General features: G+C 37.3%; 1 protein-coding gene across 2 annotated transcripts in view; it reads right to left on the reverse strand.

Moving 5' to 3' along the window:
- Nucleotides 1-17,284, reverse strand: part of Hbs1l (HBS1-like translational GTPase) — a 69,352-nt gene extending 52,068 nt beyond the window's left edge. Inside the window, exons 1-5 of one of the 2 annotated variants that reach the window (XM_013026855.1) lie at nt 17,086-17,284; nt 13,504-13,569; nt 8,975-9,085; nt 4,980-5,174; nt 1,196-3,696 (exon numbers count right to left, since the gene is read on the reverse strand). In XM_013026855.1, coding sequence (XP_012882309.1) covers nt 2,240-3,696; nt 4,980-5,174; nt 8,975-9,085; nt 13,504-13,569; nt 17,086-17,128 — 1,872 coding nt within the window. In that variant the 5' untranslated portion in view covers nt 17,129-17,284 and the 3' untranslated portion in view covers nt 1,196-2,239. Of the gene's footprint in view, nt 1-1,195; nt 3,697-4,979; nt 5,175-8,974; nt 9,086-13,503; nt 13,570-17,085 lie in introns of those variants that run through there. The other variant, XM_013026854.1, reaches the window with a different exon arrangement.
- Nucleotides 17,285-17,594: the final 310 nt, after the last annotated feature.

Genomic DNA, 17,594 nt, shown 5'->3' on the forward strand with positions numbered 1-17,594 from the left:
AGCTTTGTGGGAGGACTATAGTCCAGGTCATCCCAAGCAAACAAAGTGAGACCCCACTTGAAAAATCAAATCAAAGTAAAAAGGGCTGGGAATGCAGCAAGTAAAAGACATTTGCCTAAGAGAGAGATAGAGAAGAGATAGGGAAGAAGGAAATGAGGACAGAGACAGACAGAGAGAGAGGAAAGAGAGAGAAGATGGAGGAGAAATTAGGAGGGAGGGAGGGAGGGAGGGAAAAAGGAAGGAGACAAGGGGGAGGGAAGGAAGGAAAAGGGAGAGAAGAGAGGAAGAAAACCTGGAGCTGAGGCTATAAGCCAGTGGTAGAGAAACTCTTAGGCAAGGCCCTAAGGTTCAATCTCCAACAACAAAGAAGAAAAAAATAAAGAGAAGAAAAGAGAAATCATCTTAAATCAAGAGACATTTGGTCAACAAAAATGAAAGAGAATAGGTGAGAATGTTGGAAGGAGTGACACTGATCAAGATGCACTGTGTTCATAAAAATTTTTTTTTTAATTCAAAAGATCAAAAAAAAGATTTCCACCAAAAAAGGAATGAAAATAATGGAGGGCTGGGAACATGGCTCAAGTAGAATACATACTTAGTAAGCACAGAGTTTATACTTCTGTACCGCCCAAAAATGAAGATACAAGTCCATCTTTTCCCACCAAAATATGTATACAAGATTATCAAAGAGCAAAAATATTGGAATGTCATTATGAAAATAAATAATACAAAAAACATCATCAAAGGCAGAGTAAAATAGCTGCCAGAGAAAAATGTTTTCATTGGAAAAAGAGCAGCTATTTTATTCCCATTAAGAAATAATAACATTTTGCCAGGCGCCAATGGCTCACGCTTGTAATCCTAACTACTCAGGAGGATGAGATCTGAGGATCACGGTTCAAAGCCAGCCCAGGCAGAAAAGTCCATGAGACTTTTTATCTCCAATAAACCAAAAGAAAACCAGAAGTAGTGCTGTGGCTCAAGCAGTAGAGTGCTTGCCTTGAGCTGAAGAGTGCAGGGACAGCACCCAAGCCGAGTTCAAGCCCCATGACCAACAAAAAAAAAAGAAAAAAGAAATAACATTTCATACCACTATAATTGTAAGAAATACTAATTCTACCTATATTATTTTATACATAACTTCATAATCCTAATTAGCAATTTAGTATTCCTGATATTTAGAAAATTATTTGGACTTCTTATGTTTTTGATGAATAATTCTATTCTACCAATTTCTTTCTCTAAGATGTGATTCTGAATCACTTTGAGAATATACATCCCAACTACCATCACTCAGAGATCGACTCAGCAAGTCCAGAGAAAAGCATTTTGCAAACATTCTCCCAACGATTGTGACTGCTAGCTGAGGACTACCACTATAAAAGATGAATTACATATTCAGTCTCCTAAGTTGAAGGGTTCTCTTGGGGAGGCATCTTTGTAGGGCACATGACTGCCTGGAGCAAAAGAACTCCACATTTCACTAAAGAAAATGTTCAAGATATCTAGAAAATTGTCTATTCAAATAACATGCAACCATACTTCAAAACACTTTCTGTATATTTATTTTAAAGTGTACATTTAGGACAAACAGTTGAGAAAATATATAAAAATAATTTATGTTAATACAACCCCAGTATTTACATGGTCCCTTAAAAGATCTCATTTTATTGCCAGCAAAATGTATTTCAACCACATCCATAACTGCTCTCAAAAGTCAAGAATTTCAATATTTTCTAAGAGAAAAGTTTAGTATTCATATACAGTAAAATAATAAAACTAGGAATGATACAAATATTTTAAAATGTAATCATGTCCCAACTATGCTATGCCATATGACCTAAAAATAATCTTCACCTTATAATAATCCCAAGCAGTTGTTCTGTTTAAGAAAAAGCACAAAATCTTTTATAGAAAAATATCATAAAAACTTATAAAGCTGAATTGCCAAAAAAGGAATCTGAGGTTCAATTTCACAATATCAAATTTTCATATACACTATGTAAACATCCTTTCACTATGGGCTATCAAATCAAAGCCAGTTATTACTATAAGAAGATATAGTATAAAATATTTCTTCAGTGCAAAAATCCATATCAACTTACGTTATCAACTGACTTAAAACAATTTTAATAAAAATCGTAACTTGAATCCCATAATATGAAGTAATTCTAACAAAGACTTTACATTAATTTAAAATAAAAAGCTCTACAACAGTAACCAAGTTTTCCTTTAGTTACTATTCTCTAGAAAATGCTTTCTTTTGATTAGCTTTTACAATGTCATCAGGTGATGCTGATTTGAAGTCAAATGGTGTTATTGCTACAAGAGGACTTATTTCCTTGTCCTTTCCATCTTCAACTTGTCTATTATAACGAAAAGTCTTATACAGGTCAAGGGCATGCCGCTTGCCGCTTTTCAGTGGGTAACGAAGACACAATGTTGAAGCAAAAGCTGAAGGTCTAGCAGCAAGGGCCTTGGTCCAAGACAAAGAAAAAGGTGATTTCCTAGTCACACAGCCTTTATTGGTTTTCTTATCCTTAGCTGAATTGACATTTTTTCCTAACTTTGAACCTAGAACTTTAGTTCCTGGTGTTGGAGTAACAGATTGGTCAACTGTAGACTTTGGAACAAAATCTGAAGATTTTATCAGAACACTAAGGTCAATATTTGAATCAATTCCAGCAGGCCTTATTTCAGATAAATTGAGATCAAAAGAATCTTTCCTAATCTGAGAGTTATCTACATCAATTGTTTCTGCAATCAAATCAGAAAGTGACAAATTCTCAAGGTCTCTTGAGGGAGAAGCTTTACAAAATGCCAGTGATGACAGGGATCCTGTTAAGTCTGATATTCCAGTAGAAGACTGAGTACGATTTGCTAGTTGTGATAGGGGAAAGGATCCCAAACTTAGATTTGGGAAACTGGCAGACTGGTTGCAAAGATCAGATAAAGTATAGCACTGATTTGGGTTGTTTTCTTCATGTTTCTCAACCAGTTCAGTTAGAGATGGACTTCCATGCTGGGCAAAGTGTAAACTGTCATTTTTTAAACTGGAATTCTTGGCACTTGGTTCAACTAAAGAGACATTTCCAACCTCAGTCTTTTCAACGAGATTTAAATTGCCAAGCGTCATATTTTCCAATGAGCTAGTTAAGTGCAAAGGATTATTTAAAGTTCCCAAGCTGTTTTCAACTAGGTTGCTTTGGAAATCAAGTACTGAACTGTTTTGAAAAGACAAATTGTTAGCTGTTCTATTCTCTCTCATTAAGGACTTTAAATCTGGTATCCCTTTAAAAACAAGATCATCTTTGGGAACACATTTGGATATATACGGTCTTAACAAATCAGTATCTACATTCTTCGAAAGGGGACTTTCCAGACTATCTGTGGATGATAATCCAACTGATGGCTGACTTTTACAAGAATCTCTTGGCATCTCATGAATTAGGTCAGCTAATGAAAGCTCTTTTGGTAACTTACATGATTCTAGTTTCTTTTCAATTTTAGGTCTGTCAAGTTTTTTTTTCCTATGAAGTGAATAGTTACTGGGAACAACTGAAGCATGATATGATCCATTCTTTGCTCCTAAGCTAGAAAAATCACATTTGCTATTCCAATTCAAATGATTCTCTGGTTGATGATAAGAACTTTGAACATTATCAGCTGAAACTTCAAAGGAAGGAAATAAGACTCCTTACCTTACAAAAGCCATTAATTTTCAGATGAATGTGTTGACATTTGCAGAAGACAGTCACAGCAACCAAAAGAAAACATGAAATGAGGCATTTAATTACTAAATGCTTCTTTTGATTGGTATATGAATAAAGCAGTACTATTGTCTAACATTAAGTAAACATGGTAAAAATAATTAAGAATTACTTTTGTAAGGTATAATACAATATTGTACAGAATTACTTTGTTCACTAGCATATATTCATGTAAGTACCAACTCAATGTGTTAATTCTTACCAATTTCACAATGTGATGTCTTAACTAATTATTTGATTACCTGAAATTCAAAACATGAAAAAGCCAGCTTCTTTTTTCCTCTCTTTTTTTAATAACTTAAAAACAAACTAGCAAGTTGAAGTTGTATGTAGCTCAGTGGTAATGCATGTACTTAATATGCACAAGGCTCTAGGTTAAATCTACAGCCCCTGGTAGGGGGGTAGAGGGCAGGTAATAGTTCCTGCTATGATCTGAGTTATATTATTAACACAAAGAACTTACATACTCATTCCCATATTGCTCAAGTAAAAAATGCACATCTTGCTCACTCCTCAAGAAACTCTTATTGTATGGTAAATGATTAGACAAATTTTTGCTGTAATAAATGGCTAGCCTAGACATTACAAGGTATATATGCTGAGTTAACAAATTACTATGCTCTTACTAACAGAAACCATATCAATATAACTATGCCTCAGTTCCTTTACGTCTACTAAATTACAAATTTAAATCCTACAAATTTAAAATTAAAGATTATTTCTTTCCTTAAGCATTAGTCAAGAAATGAAATTTAGGATGATACAGTATACTTATAGATTAATTGTAATACATTATTTAACTATAGTATATCTAAAATGAAATTATATTTATACACAACAGAGGGAATTTTAAACATTAAATCTTTTAATTTCTCTTACTTCATTAGAGTTAAAAAACAACAATTAAATTCTCTAAGACATTAATAAGAAAGGAAAAAATGCCTTCGTTTATTTGACTTTATTTCAATATGTTCTGTTAGTTATGCAAACAAGTAGTGAAATAATTACATATGCACTAAGGCTATAACGAAGGAAATAGAGCATTCAGCTTAAAATTTTCATAATCTAGAAAATCACTTATAATATTCAAGGTAAACTGTAAAATAAGATTTTTAACAGCCTAAGCAAATGAATTTTTTTCTTAATAGCTTAAGCAAACAAGATTTCCAGCTATGTAAAACAACTGAAAAAGAATAAATAAAGGCATACCTTTTGCTATCTTCCCTGTGGCTACTGCTTTTTCACTCTTGTCCTTCAACTTCTGTACATTATCTTGTTCCAGAACCATGGACAAGGCTTTCTGCACATCAAACTTGTTCTTCAAAATTGCTTCAATCAGTATTTCATCTGACACAGCATCTCCCAATACCTCTCTCATGTGATCAAGGCATGAATAAAGACGAGCTAGAACATACAATGATTAAAAGCTGTACTACATAGTGCCATGAAAGAACCCTTAATCTTCAAAATTGTAAAAGGATTTAAAACTCTACATGTCTCTTGAACTCTTCTTTGGCAAAAATTATTTGATGATCATCTTCTACCTATAATATACTTATCTTCTCTTACCAAAAGAATAAGTACCTACATGAAATGTTCTTGAATAATACATTCAAAACATTGTAAATTGTAAATACTAATATGTATTTTCAGTCCAACATGACAATAAATGCCTCCAGAATAACACTGATGAATGCTTAAAAAATGTAAAGCATTGGGAAGGGAAAAAAAGGAGGAGGCTACAATGCTTGATAAGAAATGTACTCATTATCTTGCCCATGTAATTGTAACCTCTCTGTACAGTATTTTCACAATTAAAAAAAAAAATCACAAAATAAAAAAAAAATGTAAAGTGTCACCAGAACCTGTGGTTCATGCCTATAATCCTAGCTACTCAGAAGGTGAGATCTTGAGAATCTCAGTTAAGAGCCAACTCTGGTGGACAAATCCAAGACTTTTATCTCCAAATAGTGAGCAATGAACAAGAAATATAGGCATGGTTCAAGCAGTAGAGTGCCAGCTATGAGTAAAAAAGCCAAGTGAGGGCAAGAAGCCCTGAGTTCAAGTCCTAGTACCAGCCAAAAAAGAACAAGAAAAAAAGGTCAATGGTAATACTAATCTTTTTAATGATAATAGTGAGATCTACACTGATCACCTTTAGTATATGTAGAAAGGCAGGGTAACTATGGGACCATAATTTTGCAAACTCCATTATAATCACTAAGTTTATTCCTTACATTTTATAATTACTACTTCAGGTTTTCTTTTAGGCTAACTTGGTTTTTTTGTTTTTGTTTTTTTTGTCAGTCGTGGGGCTTGAACTCTGGACCTGGGCACTGTCCCTCAGCTCTACAGCTCAAGGCAAGCGCTCTATCGCTTGAGCTACAGTGCCACTTCCGGTTTTCTGGTGGTTTATTGGAGATAGGAGTCTCACGGACTTTCCTGCCCGGGCTGGCTTTGAACCATGATCCTCAGATCTCAGCCTTCTGAGTAGCTGGGATTACAAGTGTGAGCCACCGGCACCCGGCTAGGCTAACTTGTTTTTGCCAGCCACTAAAATCACCCTTAGTAACTTAAAAAAATGAAAACACCTAGCATAAAAATTAGGAACTCCAGGAAATTGAAAAGGAAATGAACATTCATTTTAAAAACAAAAATCTTAAACCCGGAATTATCTTTTAAAGAGTTTAGTTTTCTTGTGACTATATTATAAAGTCACTATTTTAAAAATTCATTAATGCAAAAGTCTATGAGAAGCTGGGTGCTTATGGCTCACGTCTACTAAAGATGCTGAATGAGCCTGGGCAGGAAAGATGCTGTGACTTTTCTCTCCAGTGAATCACCAAAAAGTTGGAAGTGGAGCTGTGGTTCAAGTGGTAGAGTGCTAGCCTAGAGCTTAAAAAAACTCAGTGCCCAGGCGTTGAGTTCAAACCCCAAGACCAGCATTAAAAAAAAAAAAAATTCAACAAACTCTAATTTGTGCTTCATTATACACGTTTCCATGTTGAACAAAAGATCTACTGGCATTTCCTAGACAAGCACAACCTCAAATGCTCTACTGCCATTTCCTTTTCAAAGAAAGAGCAATTAAGGCTGAATACAGTGGTTCACACTGTTGTCCCACTTACTGGGTAGGCAGAGATAGGAAGCATTAAGGTTCATGGGCAGCAGGGCATAAAGATTCCACCTCTATAAATAGGTGAAATGATAGTACACATCTATAACCTCAACTGCGTCGGAAGCATAGGTGAGAGGATAAAAGCCTAAGGCTGACCCCAGCAAACAAAATAACTAAAACAAAAATCAAACAGAGCTGAACTTAAAAGCTCATACCCATGACTCAGAAAACACCTGAGTTCAAATACTGATACCAACAAAAGAAAAATAGTAATTTAAAAAACTAGCATATCTCCAGTTTTTAACTGGAGATTATGAATAAATTTCTTTGAGTTGGGCAATTCTACTTTGCTTCAGTGGAAAATTTATCTTAAAAGGCTGAAAGGCAATACTAAGACCTATTTGGTAAATGAGTAAATTACTGAATGTAAGAAGAGTATTTAGCCTAACTGGTTAGTTTCAGAACCTCTTCTAATTATTATAGGAACTACTTTAACAACAGAGACAGTGTATTGGGAGGTTAAAAGTACAGGTTAGAGAGGCAGGCTGGCTTAGATCATATCAAAATGCCACTTCCTTAGCTGTTACAACACCAGGTAATAATAATAATTCATTATTATTTTGGTCCTCATTTCCCCTCCCCCTATAAAATGAAGACGATAAACCATCCTAGCTGGTAAGGTTCTTGTGAGGATTAACTATGTTAATATCTGGTTAGCCCTTAAATGAGTACCATTTGGTAAAAGTGGTTGTAATTACTATACTATTGCAATTATACTTACATATGTGAGCTTGCTGTTTTTTGTTGGTGGTGGTCATGGGGCTTGAACTCAGGACCTGGGATTGTCCCTGAGCTCTTTTGCTCATGGCTAGTGCTCTACCACTTGGAACCACAGCACTATGTCTGGTTTTCTCATGGCTAATTAGAGATCAGTCTCATGGATTTTCTGACCCAGGCTGGCTTTAAACTTCAATCCTCAGATCTCAGCCAACTGAGTTAGCTAGGATTTCAGGCGTGAGCCACTAGTGCCCAGCATATATGTGAGCTTGAATGGTTAACTTTGCTTCTCAACCATGCATTGAATTCCTAACTCCTAACTATTGTGTCCTCTGAGGTACACAAATAAGAAAAGGATAAATCCTACAAGTTACCATAATACTCTAAGAACACAATTAATACAACTGATTAGTTCATAAAATATCACCTCTCTCCAAACTTTTATCCAGATTTTCAAGCAAGATTCCTAATTTTTTATTTTTCTGTTCTGTTCTTTCTGCAGCATAACATTTTTAGATTTAGGCCTTTTTTTTTATCATCTATCTATTTGGTTGGCAGCTGGTATACAGACTTAGCTCAGATTCCTACATTTCTTTTTACTGTTTCCAACTTACAAATTAATTACAGTATCTATAGAAAGAAATCACACTGCAGAGAAAAAAACAAATCAGTCCACTATCAAATCCTGCTCACTATCAAAACCTGCTCACTATCACCAGATGCATTACTGTCCTATATGTCATGTCAGGCCAATATCAACCTAAGACTTGAGTGATGCTTGAGGCAACATGATATTTAAAGATTATTCATAAAATGTTTCTAATTTAAAACAACTTCTAGTTTAAAACAATGTACACAAATGTGAATAGTAGGACACTTGTACAGTATTACACTGGTCTTCAATCTTTCGTTCTAGCTTCTCCAGACTTAGCATCTTTGTAAATAAAGGAGTTCCTGAAAGCTAACCATAAGATCCATAGAGAACTCATGAAATAAATAATTTTTTAATTTCTTATAATGAATCACTGGAACTTCCCTCCTATGGAAAAGCCAAATAAATTTTCCCAGTTGAAAACCAACAGCCACACAACTAACTTTTAAATCATACAATTAAATTTACTCCTTATAAGGAACCAATGTCCAATTTCCTACAAAATACAAAGCTATATTGTTACTATATATGCTAATATTGTTACTATCCATAGTCATTACCATAAACAATAACAAAAAATCCATCAATTCTGGTGTTTTTAGTGTTTGATCATTTTCAAGTAAGAATCATAGATACAGTTTTTGTATTTTACTATACCTTGGTCAATTTCACTTAGCTGGTGGTTCAAATGAGAATTGGGAGAGTCTTTCAGTTCTTCATAATCATAGTCTACAGGTTTGTCACGTCGTGAGTAAATAAACTGAGCAGCTAGAATATAAAATGATTAAGGAACACTATAATATGCCATTTCATGTTCATTTTTTTCTTTTTTAACTTTATTGTCAAGGTGATATACAGAGGGGTTACAGTTACATACATAAGGTAGTGAGTATATTTCTTGTCTGACTTGTTGCCCCTCCCTCATTTTTCTCCCACTTTCCCTCTCCCCTATCCCCCGCCAAGTTGTGCAGTTCATTTCCAACATATTGTCTTGTGAGTACTGTTGTTGTACTGTTTTGCCCTTTGTCTCACCATTTTGTTGTTCCCTTTCCCTTCCCTATTCAGATAAACGTATATACAATACCCAGGGCACCAAAATCAAATACAGTGACCACAGAGGTATGTGCTGCTAAAGCAAGCACCATTCAATTTCTCTTACAAAGAAAAATTAAAGGTTCTAATCTATGACTTAAAGCAGTGGATTATGGAGTGAGTAATTTGGTTACTCAATCTGGTTCCTATTTCCTTTCTTAGCCCTCTTTGCTGAAACCTGCATCAGTACACGGTCTCCTCATCCTAAGTAGTTTCTTCCACTCAGGATGCCACTCTCCCAATCCCACCTCCTGCCGAGAACCTTCCCAAACTCAGGAAGTCAAGATTATTAAAAATACAAGTTGGTTTTGCCATTTCCCCCTAGTACTAGGGATTAAACCAAGGCCTCATGCATGCAAGTTCTCTCCCTCTTGTGCCAAGTCCCCAAGCCTTTTGATTTTTGTACTTTTTTCTGAAATAGGGCCTCACTAACTCTGCCAAGCCTAGAACTCACAATCCTCTGGTAGTCTCTGCCTCCCAAGTAGCATATGTCGCCACGCCCAGCTTAGGTTGACTTTTAAAATGTGTAAAGATCTCAGTAATAAAAATATACAAGTTTGTGGAGGGAAAAGGTGGCCTTTGGTGTTCCAGAATAAAATCCTGTAGTTCATTGCAAAAAAAAAAATTTTTTTTTTTTTTTTTTTTTTTTTGTCAGTCATGGGGCTTGAACTCTGGGCCTGGGCGCTTCCCTGAGCTCTTTAGTTTAAGGCAAGTGTTCTACCAGTTGAGCCAGACTGCCACTTCCAGTTTTCTGGTGGTTAACTGGAGATAAAAGTCTCAGGGAATTTCCTGCCCAGACTGGCTTTGAACTATGATCCTCAGATCTCAGCCTCCTGAGCACTAGGATTACAGGTCTAAGCCACCAGCACCCAGCCAAAAGCAATTCTTTTAAGAGGTGTAGGAGACACAAACTTCGAGCTCTTCCCATGTGATGTCCCCCATGCTTTGGGACTCTTGCTAACAAAAACATCATCACCAGTTTGTTTGTTTTTTGTGGGGGACCATAATCTAGTGGGCATGTTCAAACAGCTGCTTGTACCTCACTCTGAGTTTCAGAATCTTGAAGAGGGCCCTCTAACAAACTTCAATTGATACTGATGGTACGGACACCCTACTTCAAGAACACAATCCCAAATCTCCTGATTGCCTCTAAATTAGTATCATAGTCTCCTAAGTCTACCTAATCCAATAACCTCATTCATTCCACTATCTGCCATACAGTAGGGGTATTCTTTAAAACGCCATTCTAATACTATACCCTTATAATCATTTTAGATAGGTGAAAATACCATGCATCTCTATTGCACTGCAAATGTGAGTGGCATGGACAGTAGTACTGTCACCTACTGTGACTAGGCTCTTGCCATATTGCCACAGTCCTGTGCAAGTACACAGAGTGGGACTCCTAGGGGAGAAAAATGTAACCTCTCTTATCACTAACCCTTACATTACCTCAAGTCCCTCAATAAGGAGCTTCAAAGGAATGTCATTATTAAGCTATCTCTATAGTTACTAACCCACCATTTATTCAGCTCTGTGGTTTATGTCTATGAAACACATATCTTTTTGTTGTTGTTGTTGTTAGTCATGGGGCTTGAACTCTGGACCTGGGCGCTGTCCCTCAGCTCTTCAGCTCAAGGTAAGCACTCTACCGCTTAAGCCATTGGAGATAAGAGTCTCAAGACTTTCCTGCCCAGGCTGGCTTTGAACTGTGATCCTCAGATCTCAGCCTCCTGAGTAGGTAGCATTACAGGCGTGAGCCACCAGCGCCCGGCAACACATGTAGTCTTTGATAGCTGATTCCCTTTTAGGATGAGCCAATAAGATGCTAAAGGGAAAGTGAAAGGCTGGAGAATAAAGGTATACACTCTTTTCATTTTTGCTTCTTATTCTAGCCAGCATCATCCTGGCAACATTAATCTTTCAGTAAACAATTATGTCAGTTTCTCCACAGTCCCCAGAAAAAGCATCAACATCATCTTCACTCTGCAGATACCAGACCCATCCAGGAGGATGGAATCCCTTCTTCAAAAGGCTGAACTCCAGCTTCAAAGGGTCCTATTGGAGACACCAGCATCATCAAGGCAGTGCATTTCACCCTAGATGTTTAAATACCACCTATACAGCCCCCCTGTAAAGTTCACACTCAAAACAATAAAGTAAAACACTCTTCTTGTAGTCTAAGTCTCAGTTTCAGGAAGCCTCCACAAGTTTCTAAAAAGTCAGTTTCAACCCTACCCAATTAATTATTCCCCTATGAAATGGGATTGTAAGTACTTCCTGAAGTTATTACCTTCTTGATATTCTGGTTTTCCTTTGCATGTGTTTTGCTCTGTAAGACTTTAACAGCTTTCTAAGTTAAACTTCCTCAGGTAAGGTGCCTGGTATAATTTTTATCTCCTAACAGAATCCTGACTGGCAACAGTCTGGAAAGGACATGATTAGGTTAAATGAAGAAAGTCCATGACCTTAAGTGAAGGCACATAAATAAAGTCCCAGTTGGATTTCAAAACAAGTAACTAGAAAAGGATAATAGAAGGAATAGAAGTGTTTAAGACTAGTTCTAAAGCACACATACCTTTATAAAGAAAAAGAATTGTGAAAAAGATGTGTTTGGTCTTCAGAGACTAAAGATAGAATTTAAGGAGATACAGAATATAAAACAATAACATAACAGACTATGAGACAAGAAAAATATTTTACACTGTTCAGGCTAGATAGCAAAATTCTGTATTAACTCCATACCTTCTGAAACAAGAAAAATGTATTTCTCAGCTCTGGAAGTCTAAGATCAGGGCAAACTCTGGTTCATAGGCAGCACCTACTTGCTATGTCCTCACAAGGCGGGAGGGCAAAGGAATTTTTTTGGGTGGGAAACCTTTTTTCTGCAACAGTCCATTTGGATATGACAACATTATTCCAGGGCCATATAAAATTATCACTAAATTGAGATAAGCCAAAAGAAGTCTACAGGCAAATAATTTCTCAGAACTTTTATGACCAAATGTTCTTCATCCCTTGGCCCATACCTGAGCACCCCATCCTCATAAGTGAATCTCCTACTAAAGGGGTCACCGCCTAATACCATGACCTTGAGATAGAATTTCAACATATGAATTTGAAGAGAAACAAAATTTGACCATCCCAGAGGACTTTGAAGATAATTTTAATTATACCAAACTTCTAAAATTTTGAAAAGTTTTATGAATTGTATTTTTACCACACCTAACTACTGGTAAGTTATACACCTTGTACTGCTATAATAAAACTATAGAGGAATTTGTGAGGCATTTCCTGTGTGTGTGTGTGTGTGTGAGCGTGCGTGCATACACTACATACATGCACCCACATTATACACAATGGTTGATTTTATATATATAGATGGATGGCTAAAATTTGAAGACAAACATACTTTTAGAGAAATACATGAAAGAAAGGTAAAAAAGCTCAGTTTTCCTTCTATGATTGCAGATGATATAGAAGATGCAGTCCTAATACAGAATCATAAAGGAATTTGTACTCTAAATCTCTATAGCTCTATCAGCAGACTGAACTATATATAGTTTATTTACCAAACTGTTTAGCAGCAGATAAACTAAAGAATATCGCACTGCTATCTCATAAGTATGTATAGTATGTGCCAATTTTAAAAAAGTACCCAAAAAGTATGTAAAATTGGAAGTGTTTATTTACCTAAAGCATCATTTTTCTTAATATTCAAAATATCCTTGGAGATATAAAATTAACTGCTGTCTGCCTCTGGAGATTGTTAATTTCATTACTGATGGAATGATTATTTTATTATATTAAGATTACGTACTTCAAAAGCATAGTCTTCAGCAGGTTGAATCAAAACTTTAAATACTATAGTGGACAAACTATACACCTTTAAAAATTTAACATATATATATACACACAGATATACACATGTATATATTATATGTATAATATATATAAACAGGTTTATATTATATATTTTATATATATATTCAAATGTTACAAATTGTGTAGTCTTATGAAATACTTTAGTCCTAGAAAAGCAATAGCCTTTACTTGACATTTTTAAGTACTCAAACCAAGACAGTGAAATTCACCTGTTGATGGAGAAATACAATAATCATCCTCTACAGACTGGCCATAGAGATCATCATCTTCAAAATCTGAAACAAAAAAAGAGAGATAAGCTCATTCAGAAGTTCATTTTTGTTGTTTTACTATTAATGAGGAAGTATCTAAATTCTCTTTAAAATACTGTCAAAATTAAAAATCCTAGAACAACTACTTTTCCATAAAGTCTATGAATTTCACCCACAAAGTTAGTACTTAATGATATTCTGTACTTATAAAAATGTATATGGTTCTTCTACTTTGAAGCTAGTTGCTTCTATTCAGGTTTCCCAAGTTTTCACCACATGTGATCAAAACTAATTTCAAAACTAATTATATATAAACTGGGTGTTAGGGGCTCACACCTGTAATCCTAGACATTCAGGAGATGGAAATCTGAAACAGCCCAAGCAGAAAAGTCCATGAGACCCTATTTCCAATTAAAGACCAAAGGCCCAAAGTAGAGCTGTGGCTGAAGTGGTAGACAGACAGCCTTGAGTAAAAAGCTCAGGCTCCAGTACTGATGGGGGGGGGGGGGAGGACTATAATCCCATATACAATATACTTGAATTGTCCTTCCAAGGCTAAGAAAACCTGAAATAGGATCCATTCCTTTTTGGTGGTGGTGGTGGTGGTGGTGATGGAGCTAGAACTCTAGGCCGGAGCACTGTCCCTGAGCTCTTCAACTCAAGGTGAGCACTCTACCACTGAGCCACTTTCCCAGCCCAGATCCATTCCTTTTTAAATGCATTTAAATCTCTATACCAAAGGACTTTCCATAGAACTCACTAGCACAGGGTATACAATCATATCACAAAAAATAGCTCTTCATTCAGAACTACCCTCTACAGGGTAGAGTGTAGCGTCTACACTGTTTGTCCCTCTGTCCTTTTGTGTTCACTTCATTGAAGCTAAGAGACCTGTTCCCCTCACAATGGAATCAACCTTTGCCCAGATTTTCCTAAGGTTGTTTCTTCCTGGTGAGGCTCCAGCTTAAATATCACTTCTTTGCAGAACATCCTCTGCTCACTCTAAGTAAGGCAGCAAACCTCCCTGGCCACCTTCCCTTCTGGCACTTCCCTCCACTTTAATGATTTTCAAATCACTATACCTGTTATACAGGGTTTCTATGGCAAAACATGGCGTAGAGAAGGGCATATATGACACAAAATTTGTATTACTTCAAGTTAATGGATCAAACTATTTAATACTAACAAGCCATTAGGAACAAACATTATTTTTCTAAATACATTCACTAATACAGCAAATACTAACATTTTCAGGGACTACTAAGGAGACAACTAGTAGTACAAAAGCAATCACATTCCAAGCTCCTCACTTTAAAATTCTGACAGAGAATTCAGACAAGAAAGGACAATCACAAAACCAAACAAGTGTCAACCTGAGAAATATAGAGCAATTTGGGAACACTCAAGATGAACTAAACTAGAACCAGGAATGGAGAGGCTATGGAAAGATGAGCAGGAATATAACATCCAAACCAATTCCCAAAGATATAGTTAACCAATGTGAGGCTGGCAAAATCATACAGCAGGGTCATCATACTCAAAGGCTAAAACCAAATGTTGTGGCAAAGAAAAATTACAAGTGCTAAAATTTGATAAAAGGTATAAATTTATTAGATCACAATTCCAAATTAATAATTCCAAATAATAAATTAATTGGCAAATAACTGACAAATAACTCTATCTATAGTTTGATAATTAAAACAAGACTTTTTAAAACAAGGTCACCTTGTCAATATTGAAATTGACTCGAAAGTGCTACAATATAAAAAGATTATTTCTTGTGGTCTAGATAAAGTGGATTGTTTCTTCAACAAAATTTTGAAGTATTTACTACATTTATGTATTATGCCAGCTACTGTAAAATTAAACTAGGACTTTTAAAACTAAGTAGCTGAGACAGTCACATTAAGTACTACCCAAATTACAGAGAAAAACAGTGTAAGTTAAATAGAGGCACCAAAAAAACATACTGTTTTAGACCACGAGACATTCAGGTTAGATTCATTTTTGCGATTTTTAAATCATGATTCTGAGAGTCCAAAGGAAAGCTTCACTGGGAATAAGAGTAAAGTGCATACTGAAGATGAGTACACTTTCATCAGCAGGCAAAGGGGTTGAGACTCCTAGGCTACAAAACCAGTTCGGTTGTGATGTCACCAAAGAGACCTGACAACCTGACCTCAGGTGGCCTTGAGATCAGCACTATGTGAGATTAAGCAGTTCTTCTCTCTCCAGGAATCCTTCACATAGAAATGCTCATAGCCTACTCCCTTCTGGTTTATAGGAACTCTTTTATGTAGCCACATAATAGGGTCACTCTTTACTTTTTGTAGCTTCTCTGATTCTGTTGCTTTTACCCGTTATCTTAATACTGATCTTAGAGCAACATTTCTATTAAAGAAATAAATGAGAAACAATAAGGTCTATTCATGTATTTCATTTCATACTTGTAAAGTAACTCCCAGTGTGAAGTCACCTCTTAGGTGACAATGCTTTACAAAACTTACTCAAAAGGGATTTCATTCTAAAGTGAACACCAGAAAATTAACATATGCTGGACACCCTGGGTCACAATCTCCAAATACAGCTCAGAGTGTAGCTCTCCTCCCCTATTATGGTGCACTGATGACTTAGAACAATCTACTGGGGTGCCAATAATAACCTGTTTAATAGTATCTTCTCTGCACTTTTACAAAGCCTTAAACCTTTGTAAGTCTTCTCTTCACCTGCATTCGTTCACATTAGTTTATACTAATGTGATGTTTCCTGATGCCTACCATTATCCACTGCGTGGAGTCCTCTTCTGAAAACTTTTAACTTCTTTTAAATTCCTAGAGAACATTCATACATACATATTTTATTTAACTCAGTGGGTCTTTGTCCATGCTTTTGCTTCTAGAATTGCTTTTTCTTACCATTTCAAAACATTTACATTGAGCCTTGTCAGACATGAAACTGAGTATATGCCTCAAGAATATCTAATTGACTCTACAACGGCCCTTTTTGGGGTATGCATCTTTTTTCTACTGACTCCGACGTTCCCAAAATGAACTTAATTGGAAAAAAAAAAAAACAGTTCAAACTACGTTCTGCACTAAAAACAAAACGTGTGTTCATCCTCAAACCTGCCATGGAAAAACACACAGGTACTCACTGCAGGTCGGCTGAACATCAGCACTGAGTCAGTCTGCGTTTTACAAATTACATTTCACGGGCGTCTCCGCCAAGAGCTCCGAGGGAGAAGGCCGGAGCAGGCCGGTGGGCGCCCCGAAGGGAAGACCCACAGCGGGAGAGGGGGCGCTGGGAGCGGCCTGCCGGGCCCCAACCCCGCCCGACGCCCGGCTCCCCGCGCTGCGGCGGCACCTGCCGCTCCCCGGGAACCCCAGCTCCGGAGGGACGCGCTCACGACCTAATTAGGCACGGCTACCTTCCCCAGCTTAAGCCCGGCGCCACCGTCCCGGGATTCAAACTGGGCACCACGGGCTGGGGTCCCAGCTGGAACAGCTTCCAAGGATGTCCCGGCCTCTCGCGGCCACTTACCTTCATCGTAGTTATAGCCCCGGACATTGCGATGTCGGGCCATGGCGGCAGTCAGGGCATGTGTCACAGCCGCTTCCAAAACACCCGGCTCAGTTGCTGATAGATCGCCAACTGCAGCCTGTAGACCACTTACACGCCATCTTGGCTTCCGGCCGGGCTCCGCACCGAGCGTCTGCGCACGCGCGGCGTCCCACCTGCGCACGGCGCGACGGCAGCCTCTCAGGGTCATAGTCGTCTCTCCGCATGCGCACTAGTGCGCTTGGCGGGTGGGGGAGTGGAGGAGGGCGGAGGTAGGGGTGGAGCGTCTCGGCGTGGCCCCGTCCACAGGCGGACGGACTGCCGCGGACGGCCTGCCGGGAAATCCCGTCCCTCTGACTTGTTTGGACTGAAAGTTGCTAGTCAGGATCAGGATCTTTGACCTAGTGCTGAATTCCGGATTATTGTTCCGAATGTGGTATACATGATAAAATTTAGAGTTTGATTACAGTGCGACACTAAACTGTCGCATA

The sequence above is a fragment of the Dipodomys ordii genome, unplaced genomic scaffold (assembly GCF_000151885.1).
Source record: "Dipodomys ordii isolate 6190 unplaced genomic scaffold, Dord_2.0 Scaffold97, whole genome shotgun sequence".
Taxonomy (NCBI): domain Eukaryota; kingdom Metazoa; phylum Chordata; class Mammalia; order Rodentia; family Heteromyidae; genus Dipodomys; species Dipodomys ordii.